General features: G+C 37.5%; 1 protein-coding gene across 3 annotated transcripts in view; it reads right to left on the bottom strand.

Annotated features, from left to right (window-relative positions):
• The window catches only part of Hpse2 (heparanase 2 (inactive)), a 618,971-nt gene that overhangs the window by 174,265 nt on the left and 429,298 nt on the right, over positions 1 to 15,408 (bottom strand). For all 3 annotated transcript variants that reach the window (XM_055591606.1, XM_055591605.1, XM_055591604.1), the window contains one exon: positions 6,776 to 6,823. In XM_055591606.1, coding sequence (XP_055447581.1) covers positions 6,776 to 6,823 — 48 coding nt within the window. The remainder of the gene's footprint in view (positions 1 to 6,775; positions 6,824 to 15,408) is intronic.

Consider the following 15,408-nt stretch of genomic DNA (forward strand, 5'->3'; position numbering starts at 1 on the left):
TAAGAACAAAAAGGGGAAAAGAAGGAAGCACTGAGTAAAGAAAAGAGCAGCAAGATAGAGGAAAAAAAGACAGAGAACAAGAGACAGTATGGCTGGAAGCAAGACAAGGAATGAGTTAAAAAGGTATTCTAAGTAACAATGAGGTTTGGAAGTAGTAGAAATACAAATTTCAATAGAACCTAAAATTGATATCTTTGGAGAGGAAACAGGAGACAATATGTCCAGAAACAAGGAAAGGAGTTATGAAGTGGATGTTCTGAGTAATAGAGAAGTTTTGGAATGAGCACTATGGAAGTATAAGTGTCAACAGAAAAATTAGACGATAAAGAGGGTTTATAAGAAAACAGAAGTAAGAATAAAATAGAGAAAATATGTAAAGATAAGAGTACAACTTGAGGACTTTCAATACCTGACTAGTACCAGGCCCCAGAAGGGACTGTACTCAAATGGGAGGATCTTTATTCAAACAAAACAAAACAAACAAAAAACAAACAAACCAACAACAACAACCAAAACCAATCTAAGAAACTCTTCTTAAACTGAGGGTGTAACTTCACACTGGGAGAGTCTACTCTATACCAACTGGACAGAGTAAAGGGAGGGTCACATAAGACAGCCCTGAAGACAGGGAGATGTTAAATTAAAGAGGAAAAAAAAAGCCAACTAAATGAAAGAATTGGAGATTTTTAAATGTATTGTAGTTTTCAATAATTACAACGAAAGCTAGAGTGAAATGGAGCATGAATGTGAATTCTGAGGGAGAGCCATGTTCACCTAACACATAAATCAAACCCCAAGACAAGGCTCAATGTGTTTAGCTCTCATTTATCTTTCTTTAGTAAGCTCCCCGGAGAAATGATACACTAAGTTGAGGGAATAAACCTCAAAGAAGGACATGGATCCAATAAATAAAAAAGTCAAAAAGAACCCTCAGGATGATGGTGAAGGGTGATCCCAGGACAGCAGCTGTTCAGGAAGCACCAAGATCAATTGGTCCAGATGGGAATAGTAGAGATGGCTCCAGGGCAGATCTCTGAGGAGATGATATCAACAGCTACCTAAATTTCCGCATTTACAGAAATTTACCACTACTGTAGAGTTTTAGGATGAATTAATGGTGAATAATAGGAAGTTGAGCAAATAAAGAAAAAGATGCTTATGAACACAGAGGGAAACAAAAACTTGTGAAAAAAAAAAAACTTAACATAGAATACCATATATCTGATTTATTAAATTTATGTAGTCTGAGGCCAGAGAAACTTCTCAGTGATCAAGACCACTTTCTGTGCAAGCATGAAGATGCATATTTGAATCACAGCCCCTAAGTAACAATCTGGGTAGGACCTTTCATATGGCTGTAACTCCAATAATGTAGAGTACAGAGTCAAGAGGATCCATGCAGCTTGCTGGCTGCTAGCCTAGCCCACCAAAGGTGTGAGTTCTAGGTTCAGAGAGAGAAAGAGATCCTGCCTCAGAGGAATAGGCAGAGAGTGATAACGGAGGGTACCTGCCACCCCTCTCTAGACCCTGTCCGGGCACACCTGGACACACATGCACAAATCACACACCTCTCGCTTCTATGCAAACTAAATTAACTCAAAAATTACATAGTGAAATGTGAACTGTAAATTTTGATCTAACCACTGAAAAATAAGATATTGGAGGAGGGATAAAATTACAATTTTTTCTTCATATGAGCCAAAGGCATAAAAGAACTAAATTCTTGTCTTCCACAGTAATTGATTAACAGAATTTGGGGAAAATCAAGATAGTTGATTCAGACTGTTATTAATAAATATGTAGCTTCTTTTTCTTTGGGAAAACACCAAATGGCAAAGATGCCAGTGCAGCAGGAGGGCCTGGAGGACCCAGGGGCCTAGGATTAGGAGGCTCAGGCAGTGGTCTTAGGGGCCACAGTTGTAGCTGAGGCTGTGGCTGTGGTTGAGGCCACCAGGCTCGTGTAGGTCAAGCGCAAGACAGGGAGGGGATCCCTGTCACCAAGGCGGGCTGCCTGGTTAAGGACATGGAGATCAAGTCCTTGGGGGAGATCTACCTTTCCCCCTGCCCAAGGAATCAGACATTATTGATTTTTTTCTGTGACCATCCCTAAAGGGTGAGGTTCTCAATGTCATGGCATTGCAGAAACGGAGTAGGGCTGGCCAGTGGAAAAGACAGGCTCAAGGCTTTTGACATTATTGGGACTACAATGGTCATGTTGGTCTTGGTTTTAAGTGCTCCAAGGAGGTAGCACTGCCATCCAAGAGGCCATCAATCAAGCTTTCCATCATCCCTGTGCAGAGAGGCTACTGGGGGAACCAGATCAGCACACTCCACACTGTTCCATGCAAGGTGACAGGCCCCTGTGGCTCTGTTTTGGTGCATCTCATCCCTGCTCCCAGAGGCACTGACCTCGTCTCTGCTCCTATGTCCAAGAAGCTACAGCTGATGGCCCTTATTGATGACTGCTACACATCAGCCAGGGGCTGCACTGCCAACCTGGACAGCTTTGCCAAGGCCACCTGTGATGCCATCTCCAAGACTTACAGCTACCTGACCTCTGGAAAGAGACTGTGTTCAGCAAGTCTCCTCCTTATCAGGAATCCACTGATCATCTTGTAAAAACACACATCAGAGTCTCTGTTCAGAGAACCAGGCTCCAGCTGAGGCTATCACATAGGTTTTTTTTTTTCTTCCCCACAGGTGTTACATATTTATTTTCTATTTATAAGCTCTAATTCAGCAGTTTTCTACCCATTGGTTGTAACCCCCACAGGGGTCATATATCAGATATCCTGCATATCAGATATTTACATTATGATTCATAACAGTAGAAAAATTACAGTTATGAAGTAGCAACAAAATAATTTTATGGTTGGGGTCATCATAACATCATATTGGGGTTTTTATATAAGGAAAAACAAAGTGAATTAAGTCTGTTAAAAAAAGAAATATGGAAATTAAGAATATATGTGATAAGCTATGCGAACTGTTTCTGGAGTAGAAAAAGTAGGGTAGAAATGATGTACCTGGGAATTAACAACTTCTGTAATATGAGAAAAATACAGAACATATTTATTATAACACATTAGATATTACAAAAAAGTAAAAAAAATGATCAAAAAAGAACCCCCATATTTCGTGCATCCAAGGCCTAATACTATTAATCCACTGGTGTCATTTCTTTGGCCTTCTCTTTGTATTCAACTTTACGCCATTGAAGTATGATCTATGCATTCTATATTTTACTTTTCTTAACAAAGACATTTTCTCATTCATATATTTCATAAATATTATCAAGGCATCTTATTATTTTATAATCAGTAAGATATTTTTAAGTTTAACAGTTTAGATTTTCCTTCAATATTTGAGTAAAAACATTTCTAAACCTAGAGATGTACCTCGAGATGTATTACCTCGAGTACATCTCTATCATAGACCCATCACCTGAGTGCTATAGTTAACATTTTACTGTATTTATGTTTTCATGTATCTATCAACCTATCTATTTCCCTACTCATTCATTGATACATTCTGTGTTCTGAAGCTCTTCAAAATAAACTGCAGTTTATAAACTTTATCCTAACTATGTCATCAGGCATACACATTAGCCAGCATTCATGTTTACAGTTCCTTTTAAAAGTAACGTGATGCACCAATCTTCATTATGTCATTTGATGGACTTGGACAAACACATATTTCTATGTAACTCCAATTCCTATCAAGATGCAGATGGCTGCAGTCACTAAACCATGCCCCTTTCCTCTTAATTCACAGCCCTCTCCTCAGAGACTGTCACTGTTCTGACTTATAAACTCTGTCCTAGAACTTTATATAACTGAAATGATATGAATATCCTTTTTTTGTTGTTCTCTTTTAACGTAATATAGTGGTTTTGAGATCTATGTGAGGCTTTTTTATTTGTTACACTTTTATTGCATACTTTGGGCTGTTTGTTCCTTTTTAGCTTCTTCAGATGACAAACAAAATTACTGATTAATATTGTTTCTTCTTTTTACAGTAAATACGGCAGGCCACAGGCTTCCGCAAAGGTCCAGTAACTGCTGAATATAATTTTAATATATTTTCATAATAATCAGTAACTGTTTCATGGTTTGCTTCATGGTTTATCTTTGATCTATAGATTATTTTAAAATGTGTTAATTTGCAAAGCTACATTTTATAGATGTTGTATGACTAATATTTATGTAATCAGAAATATAGTCTATGGGATTTTAAGCTGGAAATATATATGTATATTTGTATACATGTATATGTATATATGTATAAATGTATATATATATATATACATATATGTGTAATACTTGTATTCATATATATGCATATATATTCACCACACATATATGTACCACATTGTCATTTTCCATTCATATATATATATGGGTGTTTGTGTGTGTATGTATGCATGTATGGATTATGAAATGCTAGTCAGCTGTAATGAAAAAGGAAATAATGAACTTGGCAGATAATGGACTGAACTAGAAAAAAATCATATTGAATAATGTGACCAAGACCGAAAAAGGAAAATGTTACATGTTATCCCTTTTTGACAACTCCTAACTCCAAATATTCAGGTGTGAGTATGTACCCTGATCCTATAGTATCTGCAGAAACCAGAAAAGTTAATGGGTCCATTGCCAGGGTAAGAGGGTTGGGGAGCTGTAACAAGGTACATGTGATCTGATCAGGGAAACTGGAAAGGAGGCTCTTTAGGGAGGGGAGAGGTAAACACAGAATAAAGATGGAGAGGGAAAACAGAATAGTAGGATACAAGTGACCTGACAGAGGAAATGAGAAAGGGGCACTTTAGGGAGGGAGAGGGAGGGGAACACCAAAGGAGGGTAAAATAACAATAAGGATGTCTGATAAAACCGTAATAAGTCATAATCTTGGTCTTTAGAGGAACCTCCAAACTGACTTCCACAGTGATTGTTACAGTTCGTACTCTCATCAGGATCACCTAGAGGTTCCTTTCCAGTGTTCCTTGCTTTAGTGAGAGGCATACTGACAAGGATGAAATGAAATCTCAAAGTGCTTGGTTTGTTGATGTTTAACTTCTTCAGTTTTTATATGTTCTAGATATTAGCCCTCTGTCAGAGGTAGGGTTGGTGAAGATTTTTTTCTCAGTCTATAGGCTGTGTTTTTTTTTTGTTTTGTTTTGTTTTTTTGTTTGTTTTTTGTTGTTGTTGACAGTGTCCTTTGCTTTACAGAAGCTTTTCAGTTTCGTACAGAGCTAAACAGCGAATTCTCAATAGAGGAATATCAAACACCAAAGGAACACTTAAAGAAATGCTCAACATCTTTAGTCATGAGGGAAATGCAAATCAAAATGACCCTGAAATTCCATCATATACCCACCAGAATGGCTAAGATCAAAAACTCAAGTGAGAACACATGTTGGAGAGGATGTGGAGAAAGGGGAACCCTCTTTCATTGCTGGTGGGAATGTCAACTTGTACAACCACTCTGGAAATCAATCTGGCACTTTTTCAGAAAATTAGGAATAGTGAGTGCTACCTCAAGATTCAGCTATACCACTCCTGGACATAGATCTGAAAGATGCTCAACCATACAACAAGGACATGGACTATGTTCATAGCAGGTTTATTTGTAATAGCCAGAACCTGGAAACAACCTAGATGCCCCTCAACCGAGGAATGGATACAGAAATTGTGGTACATTTACACAATGGAATGCTACTCAGCAATTAAAAACAATGAAATTTGCAGGCAAATGAATGGAACTAGAAAAGATCATCCCGAGTGAGGTATCCCAGGAGCAGAAAGACACAAAAACAGGATGAAGGACAAGAATTTCTGAAAAAAAAAATTGAAACTTGTTGTTTAGATAAACTGAATATAAATATAGGCTGAAACAGTTCTCACCTGATTTGAGTTATTGACTACCAACAACCCAAAAGTCCTTTGTGGATATTTTAATCAATATTTTATCCTCTTCTTTTTCTTTCACAATTTCATTGTACCAAAATGGACCCACATAAAACAGGAGACAGACAAGTAGGAGTGGCAGGGTACAGAGTGGAAAACTGGACCTGAACTGCATCCTTTGAGAAGTGACTGAGACGCTGTGGGAGGAGAAAGGGATTCCAAAACCCAACACTGTGGCAAAGACACCAGAGGAACACTTACAGAACACTTAAGTGTATGTTCTGGATAGCTACCCTGCCAAGGTGAGCCACACTCAAGATGACTGGGCTTTTCAATATGAGCCTCTTCCTGGAGGGTTGAGGTTATCCCTTTTCCTGAAGCTACTTCATTTTCTTCATATGTTTTCTCTTCTTAGCCTACTTTATATTATAAAATTTCTTGGTGCTAATTAAAACCACAGGTAGTAATATAATAAAGTATTTCCATTTTCACATGATATATTAAACAATCAAAACTGTTTCCTCTCTTAAACAGGAAAAAATTATTTCCAAAAGGAAAGCCCCTAGGGAAATGGTGCCACATTTAATCTCCATTACCCTTCATTCCTGACAGATTAATTTAAGCGTGTACAGTAATAGTGAGATTTCCAAATTGTGTCAGTATTAGGGCGGTTATGATTTTGAAAATAACAACATAAAATCATTGCACATCAGACATATGTTCTAATAATAGCTTTAGAGGTAATTTCAATTTTTCTTGAAAGATAAAGGGTGGTTTATTGAATGTCAGCTGTGAACTTGGTGACAGTTAATTATCTTCCATTTCATAGCAGCCGATAATAAGTGAGATAAAAAATGATGAATACCTACTGTTGCCAGGTAACTGCATCTACTGTGCTTCCTGCCACCTTCATGAACCTGTAGGGAAAAAAGGATGGTGTGACTTAAAATAACCATATCTCCAAAGCTAAAATAAGATGAAGCAAGAAATACACTGGGCCAGTCCACATACAGACACACTTTCTCAGAGGACCCACAGCCCCAGCAACAAACACCAGAATCTTAGCCCAGCACTTCACCTACATCTGTCTTCCTAAGTAGAAGACTGACATATCTGTGTTATTTTCTATTCTCCAAAGACTGAACTCTGCTGGGTTCAGTCTATTATGGTGCTTCCTGAGGAGGGCACCATAATAGGTGCCTTTGAAAAACTGCAGGCCTATCTCCCTGGAGAAAGCATGGAAAAACCCAACTTATTTATACATCTGTAAGGCACTATCGAATATGTTCCAATGCAAAGCTGCCCCATCTGTGTGAAACATGAGCACAACAAAGTAACAGATCCGGAACAGCTAAGCAGAGAACTCAGCATCCTCTATCAAGTATGCCCAGCTCAAAAGTGGAGGGAGGGCTGGTTCTGGGCAGCTAAGTACACAGCAAAAGCTTGTGAGCCATCGCTCACTGACGTGTGTGACCTCGAGGAGGTCCAGAAGAGCCGAAGCCGGGAGGGTAATTTGTGATTCACAGATGCCATGGCCACATGTTTGAAATAACCGTCTGTCCCTGCTCACTTGTCTGAGGACATGCGCTGCCATGGCTGCTCCTCTTTTTGAGAGAGAGTTATTACTCAAAACCAGGAATCAAAGGAGACGTCTCAGTTCTTTCAGCTGCTCCTTGCAGCTTCGAGACTCCAAAAGGCAACTTTTTTTTCAGACGAAACATTGAATTTTGCTTTATAACCAAAGAACTCTTGAACCAGAAAAGGAAACAGCTTCATTTCTGGAAGACCCTAGCTGTAGCCTACCTGAGCAGAATCCTTCTAGACAGACAGATGGGAAAAGTGGGTTACTAGGAGCAAACCAAAAGGTTCTGTTTTGCTATGATAGTGGGAAAGGAATCAGTCTACCTGTAGAGCAAAGTGAACAACGGTGGAAACTAGGACTTTTGGTTAGCCTCAAAGTGAGACTTATTAAAAAAAAAAAAAAAAAAGAAAGAAAGAAAGAAAAAAAGGAAAGGGAAAAGTGTAGTGGAAGTTTTGGTGTCTTTAAAAAACTCAGTTATATTATTGTAAACATGTTTTTGTTTTAATCCCAGGAATGGGATACAGGACTGATTCAGATTGTCCACAGCAGCAAACTATTTGAGAGGGGCTTTTGGCTACTGCAGATATTTTAATTCTGAGGACTTTGGAAAGGGAATAAATGCCAGAGCTCAGAGAAAGCTTTGAGAAAGAAGAATGCTGCTGTTCCCCCCTTCTGCTCCTGGTTGTTGTTGATGCAGTTTGAAAAGAAGTAATTAATAAAAAAAAAAATAAAAAAAAGAAATGCCAAAAAAAAAAGAAAAGAAATAAGAAGATAAGGAATAAAACATTTGCTAAGGAGGAAAAAAAAAACCCAAAAAACAAAAAACAAAACAGCATGGCTTTCCACTGCTTTTTCTCTCAAAAAGGAAACAAAAGATTAGAATTGAGTCATAGATCCAGTGTGAAATACAGGGCATTTCAATTAAGATTCAAAGTTGACTTTTTAAAGTGTTGTTCAAGTCAAATGCTACCCAATGTCAATTGCTTCCAGCTGTTGAACAGGTTTGTAGAGCTATAGGTCATTGTAACAACATTGTCTGCGACACTTCTTAATTTTACTTTTAGAACTCAGAAGATTAATCACAAATATATTATGGATTATGAAATAAATAAACAATAGATGAAAAAAAATATATCCTGACTACGAAGATTAGACTTGTACCAAGGAACTCAATGACCCTAACCAGCAGGAAGTAGCTAAAGAGAACTATGCCACCTCTCCTCACTAACATTTTTTCTCTCCTACCTGGTGGTGGGGTGTTGGAAGGGATTGGGGTGCATAGGGAGAAAGAGGTATAAGAAATAGAAATAAAATAGTTTTAAAACAGAGAAGAGGACTGACTAGAGAGAAGCATCCAACAGGGCAGCAGGAATAGCTGGAGGAAGAAGCAGACACTTGAGTGGTCTTAGATTGGATTTTCTATTTATGTTTTTGCTTTTCTGTCTGTAGTACCACTCTGAAATCCAGAAGCAAAAATGTGGAAACTATAATACAGTATGTAATTTAGAATGGAATTAGTTTGATGGGTTGAGTCAAAATTTCAATGTGGGTTGGTAGATACTTAGCATTTCTGAGTACCTAGTTAGTACCCACTATGTGTGTGTGTGTGAGAGAGAGAGAGAGAGAGAGAGAGAGAGAGAGAGAAATTTCTTACACTTCTTAACATTGCTTTGCTTGCTGATGAGGATGCTAGATTTTATTAATCTTTTACACAGGTAATACACAGCTTCTTTATTGGCTAGGAGAGTAGAATTTTCAGCTATCGCACACCGATCTTATGTGGGTTACGGCCCTTCACCTCAGTTTCCAGCAGCAAAATCCTGTTTGGGTTTGTCAGGGTTGCTCATCCTCCCCCTGCTTTTGTGCTGTGTCCCCTTCAGAATTAAAAAGCCAGAAATGTTTATGTACTTGGTCTTTTCATCCTGGTATGTGCTACCCTAATCAATAAGCACACAGTCAGCATCGGTCAAAATGCAGAAAAAGAAAACGAGAGACAACAGGGTCAAAGGAAATGAATGAGAATCCCCAAGACTCTTTTTGCTACATATGTAATTAAGCATTGGAGACCTGAAGATGCCCTAAGGAGTTGGATGGCCTAGAGATAAATAGAGGGAGAAGGAATTCTTAATCTTCTCTTCAGGATATTGTAAAAATCAGAAAATTTAGACAGTCTTACATGTAAGCACCATTAATTTTTTTAAAAGAAAAAAAAAAAAGACCCAAAGATTTAAACATACATTTGCATGGGATTTACTCCTCCAAAATATTTACTATCATATCTGAAATAGAAACAGTTTATGAAAAACTGTCTTCAAAAATCATATAAAAACAACCACAATGAAACCGACACATTCTTATAAACTGTTTTCAGCTTCTTATATGTGTAAATCACATACTCTCCCAAAAGAAAACAATTAGGGAGATGTTTCTGTTTACGCACGAAAGGCCACATCTTACAAGGGATATTTGAGTTGTTCAAATTCACACAGCCAATGTGGACTAAGACCTCATTCTGATTCCAAATCCAGCCCGATTTTTGGCATCCTGTGAGGCCTCTAAGCTATTTTTACTAGATCTGAGTAGTATAGTAGAACTTTAAAATGCAAAAGAAAGCTGGTCATGGTGGCACACACTTTTAATCCTAGTTGGGAGGCAGAAGCAGTTGTATATCTATGAGTTTGAGGCCAGCCTGGTCTACAAAGAAAGTTCTAGAACAGCCAAGGCTGTTACATGGGAAACCTTGTCTTGAAACACAAAAACACAAAACAACAAAACAAAATAAAACAACAACAACAAAAAGCAAAATAAAATGTTGAAATTTTATGTTGAGAAAATACAATATACAAAATACATGTTTATTAGGAAAAAAAATCATGGGCTAAATACCTCTTTTCCCTTTCTGTTTTTTTTTTTTTTTTTTCTCCTCAAAATGTAAGTTCTTCAGTGTTTATTTGCAAGCAAATGTGCTGAATGTGTACACTGGAAGGTGTCCCAGTCAGTTCCAAGTAACAGAACCAGCACGATGGAACTCAGGAGGCAGAAAGGTAACAGCTGACTGCGAAAGTCACTGTGTGTTACTCTAGCACCAAACAACTGCTGTAGGGTCCGTCAAGAGAGCAGTTGACTCTGTTGTCTGTGATGCTAGAAAGGACATATATCACCCTGAACAGCACCTGGAAGGAGAAAACAGCTTGTACTATAAGGAAAAGCCTAGTTTATGACAGGAATGAACAAAGACATGCTGTGTTCTCAGGGTGCAGTGTGGCTGGTTGCCAAGAAACAGGCAAGGGGACAGCAGGAGGTCAGACTGGTCAGGGCTCTAGTAAGTAGCCTATCATAATAATCTGATCTTCATCCTCACAGTAAGATGCACATCCAAATCCCATTTATGTTTGTATGACTAGCTGCCAGCAGAGCTATGAAATATGGCTAGTGTATCCTTAATGAGTGTGTCCCTCATGTATGGTTGTTCAGTTTATCCTATGTTTAGACTAAATAACATGTCAGGATCAGCTTTAGCTTTCAGGAAGATTATTCTGGCTGTGGTAAATGTGAAAGTTACTGGTGGGAGCAGATTGGCAGTAGTCTACAACAGAGGGATGAGAAGCTTTGAATTGGGACAATGAAACATGATTAGAGCAAGAGAGGCTGTGGAAAATTTTAATTGTAGCACTATTGAGATATTTCTAGCAGAAAATTCTAATCCTATTGAAGATTCACTGAAGAACTAGAAATAGTCACTGAGCATAGCAGCTATGTTGTGGTCAAGAAAATTAGTACAAAGATCATTGATGTCCTGCTTGGCCAAAGGCTCTGGAATGTCTTTAAAAAGGCAGGCAGTTTTCCATGATGAAAACTGGAAACCAAGTCTTCGTGATAGTTTCATTTTAGAGACCTGCATATGTATTTGATGATTTGTTCTGCTAAATATGTCAATAAGTACTTTAATAAATCATTCTTAATTAAACTAATATCATACATAGAATAGGAAAGCTATAAAGTTGGGGATATTAAAATAATGTCAATGATTTCTCTCTATATAAATTAAAATATAAGATATGATAAGCCCATAAATATAATATTTAGAGAACTTACAGAGGAATATCTTAAAATAAAATACAGTAAAAAACTATGATAATTTTGAAAAGGAAACAATTTATTTCTTACATTAGCTTATGTATTTAATGTAAATGAAATGTAAATAAAAAGTTCCAGTAGATATTCTTGAAGCCTTACAAAGTCATTCTAATTTTTTCCTAAAAGAAGCCAAGAAAATTCTGATAAACTAAAATAATAAAGATGTGTCTATTTGTTCTATCACATTAATACATATTAGATTAATGCATATCCCAATGAATAAAACATTCTTGGTTCAGAAATTAGTAAGGAAAGCTTGTGGAGCAGAATAGCATTTTAAAGTATAAAATGCATTAAATTAACAAGACTTTTCCACATAGAAGTGTTTAGAATAGTTTCACATGATTCGTTTTAATTATTTTGAAATAGAAATTAAAGTCAGACTCTTACCTAATATGCTATTTTTCAGAAGATATAAAATACTTAAATATAATTTAGCTTCATTATAGTCTTTAAACTATTTTAATCCCCAATCATTTGCTATTTCCAACAATGTATTACCATTTGACTCCAGTAGTATACTGAAGCAACAGAAAAGTTGTAGCTAAGTTTGAGGAAACACTATTAGTGAACATATATTCATTTGAAAATTGTTATTATCTATATTTTTCTCTTATTTTTTCTTAGTAAATTGATGAGACAAAGCATGTGAATATATTTATATACTTATTCTGAGGAGGGAAAATAATCAATTTAATCAATATTATTGAACAAAGTATGCTTTTTCCTATGTTTTTTTTTTTTTTGTTTTTTGTTTTTTACCATATGGCCAAAGACAGTCTTGTTTTTTGAAAAGGATTAAAAATAATGACAGGTTCAAATACTTAGTTTTCAGAAGTCTTTAAATAACATTGCTTAAAATTTCATTGCTTAAAATTAACAACAGAAATAACACATAAGAGAAATGGAGTCTATAAAATCCCAAGAACAGATACTGTAGTCACTGAGATTTAGATTTGCTCCCCATGCCCTTTCCTTGAAGATTAAGGTTTTCAACATCTACTTGGCATCTGTATCATGTCTACACTCTACTTTAAGTCTTTGTTGTCACTGCAGAAGACAATGCGTCCCAAAAGATCAATATTGTTTCATCACAGATATTTCTGCTCCTTCCTTCTGCCTCTTTCTTGAAAACAGCTCCAAAGCACATAAATGAACAAAGCACATGAAATGCTGAACAGCGTTCACAATGTTCAGCAGTAGTGATGTTAAAGTGGGGACCATATGGATACAGAAGAGCACTGTTTAGCCTCTAGAACTAGCTGAAATTTTCCAATATAAGTTAAGGGTGACCCAGGACGTTAATACCAACAAGATGGGAAATTTCAGGTTTTTCCAAGTTGTATGTTTCCAATACTGGTTGTAAGAGTAGAAGTCTGCATTATGATCTTAGAGGAGAAATGCTTGCTCTCATATGACCTCCAGTCATCAAGGGTACCAGTGGAAAGGAAACAGGTTCCTCTATGAGAGAAAATCAGCCAGTACCAGGTAGACATTTTGGTATCTGGGTATTTTCCCCATGGGAGCCAGCCTGCTACTACAGGGGAGAAAAATCCCTGTCAATGTGAGTCTTTTCTTCCTCCAGGAGACTGACTCTAGGAGACTTTATTTTCTTCTACCTGTATATATGATGTATCTGAATGTGTGCCCCTTCCCATGGTTTCTGTTCTGAAAGCCCTCTGTCCTCCAGCCCCTGCTCTTCCCACATTTGACCTCCACCCTATTTCTGGACTACAAAACATAACCTTAAAAACTGGGTTTTGGTTTTTACCCCCCCAGGAAAGAGGATAAATACTTCACAGAGAACTGGATAGCTAAATGAGTGGACACGTCAGTAAGGGTACAGAAACTTGACTTACCTTGTCCAAAAAAAATAAGTTAAGGTCATCCCCAGGAGCACAGGCAGCCTATTGTGGTTTCACCCCCAAAGAAAACTGACTTCATCCCACACAAGCGAACCATCAGCTAGGGGTGACGGTGGCATTATCTCTTTCTTTTGGCAAATGAAGAAGCTGCTCGAGACCACCCACATAATTCATTACAGAGAAGGATTAAACCTGATTCTACTCTAAGTCCTTATTACAACCATGCAGGGAGCAGATTCATAGTCCTTTCTTGTGCTGCTACTTTTCCTGAGTCCATGGCAGATGCTGGGAGTAGATCACAATACATTACCACCTGTCTGGGAATTGACTAAGAATCTTTCTCAAGACAGAATGCCAGGCATTTGTTACCTGCAACTGGCCTTCAAGATAAAGACAATTTGACTCTAGTGGGGGTGGGGGTTGAGAAGCGGGAGGCTGTAAGGCAATGTCTGAAACAAGAGAGCACATGTAAGAGAATAATAAAGCTGGACTAACAGGGGTTTTGAGGGAAATACTGAAGTACATCTGGAAGGTTCTGGTTAGAACTGAAAGGGGCTGGCTAGAGAAATATTAGGATAGGCTTGGCTTGGCAATCTGCAGTGCTGGGAGGAGGTTAGGCAGACTTGCATTCAAGCACAGAGGGTTTTAACTGACTTGATATGACTTGTCCTGGCTGCAGAAACTGGTGGGGAGGAAGAAACATGCATCAGGATATGATTATGAATTTCATAGAGGAAGGAAAGTTTCCAGGAGCTGAAGCTGCGGCAAGAAGCTGAATGAGTGAGAGTAAATACTGTGGGCCTCAAGTGAAGAAGGCTATATTTTATGTTCTTGGCTGTTATGACATTCTTAGTTGAAGGTTGAAAATTCAGGAAAATGGCACTACAGAGTAGAAATGCACTGGACCCAGAAGTAAATCAGGTATTTGTTTTGAGTCCTGGTACTGTCTTCAGCTATGAGAATTTGGGCAGGTTCACTTCCCTGGATCATTTCATATGACAAGAACAGCACCAACCCAACAAAGATGTTGTGACGATTAACAGGAAACGGAAAAGAAGAAACAAGGGCAGTGGATCGCATAGTGTAGCCACTCATAAATATGAGTGCCCTTTCCTGGTTGTGGCTTGTTGTCTTATCATTACAGGTCTATTTCTTGATCAATAAGATACAACTAAAACCTGTTCTGCCTATACATGGTAATGACTCTCATAGTTTGAAGTACCAAGAATTCTTTGGAGAGTTTGTTTGAAAGGACAAAATTTGGGTTCCATCTTCATACATTTTGGTTTGGCAAGTCTGAACTGGATCTTAAGAACCAGGCTGGAAAAGAGAAGTTATAGGTTAGAAACAAAAACTGAGTATTACAACAGAAACCAATGATATCTTGAAAATCACCAGAAAATACTAAAAACTTATACTCCAATAAACTAGAAACAGGAATGAAGAGCTATAAAAATCAATCATCTTCAAGCCTCAAATTCATAAATCCTCAAGTCCATATATGTGCAAACATATTGAACAAACATGTTCTCAAAAGGAGTACATATGATCAACAAATAGATGAAATGTCAATGTTTTAAGCCATCAGGGAAATGCAAATCAAAAATATACTGAAATTTCTATTTCCACCCTGTTGGAATAGCAGTCCTTAAGAAAATAAGCAAATGTGCCAATACAGGAGAACTGCTATGAAATTAAGGTCAGCCTAAGCTATATAGTGAGTTTTGGTACAGTTTAAAATACAGTGTGAGAAACTGTCTCATAGAAAGGAAAGGGTGAGGGAAAGACAGGGTTAGCATTTATTGTGGCAACAGTGGAAGGATAAAGAAAAGGAACACAAATGCTAATGGGAGGGATATAAGTTAGTGTAATCACTAAGGAAGTTATTATGAAAGCTTTCAAAAAATTAAAAACACAA

This window comes from Psammomys obesus, unplaced genomic scaffold (assembly GCF_907164565.1).
Source record: "Psammomys obesus unplaced genomic scaffold, mPsaObe1.curated_primary_1811, whole genome shotgun sequence".
NCBI lineage: Eukaryota > Metazoa > Chordata > Mammalia > Rodentia > Muridae > Psammomys > Psammomys obesus.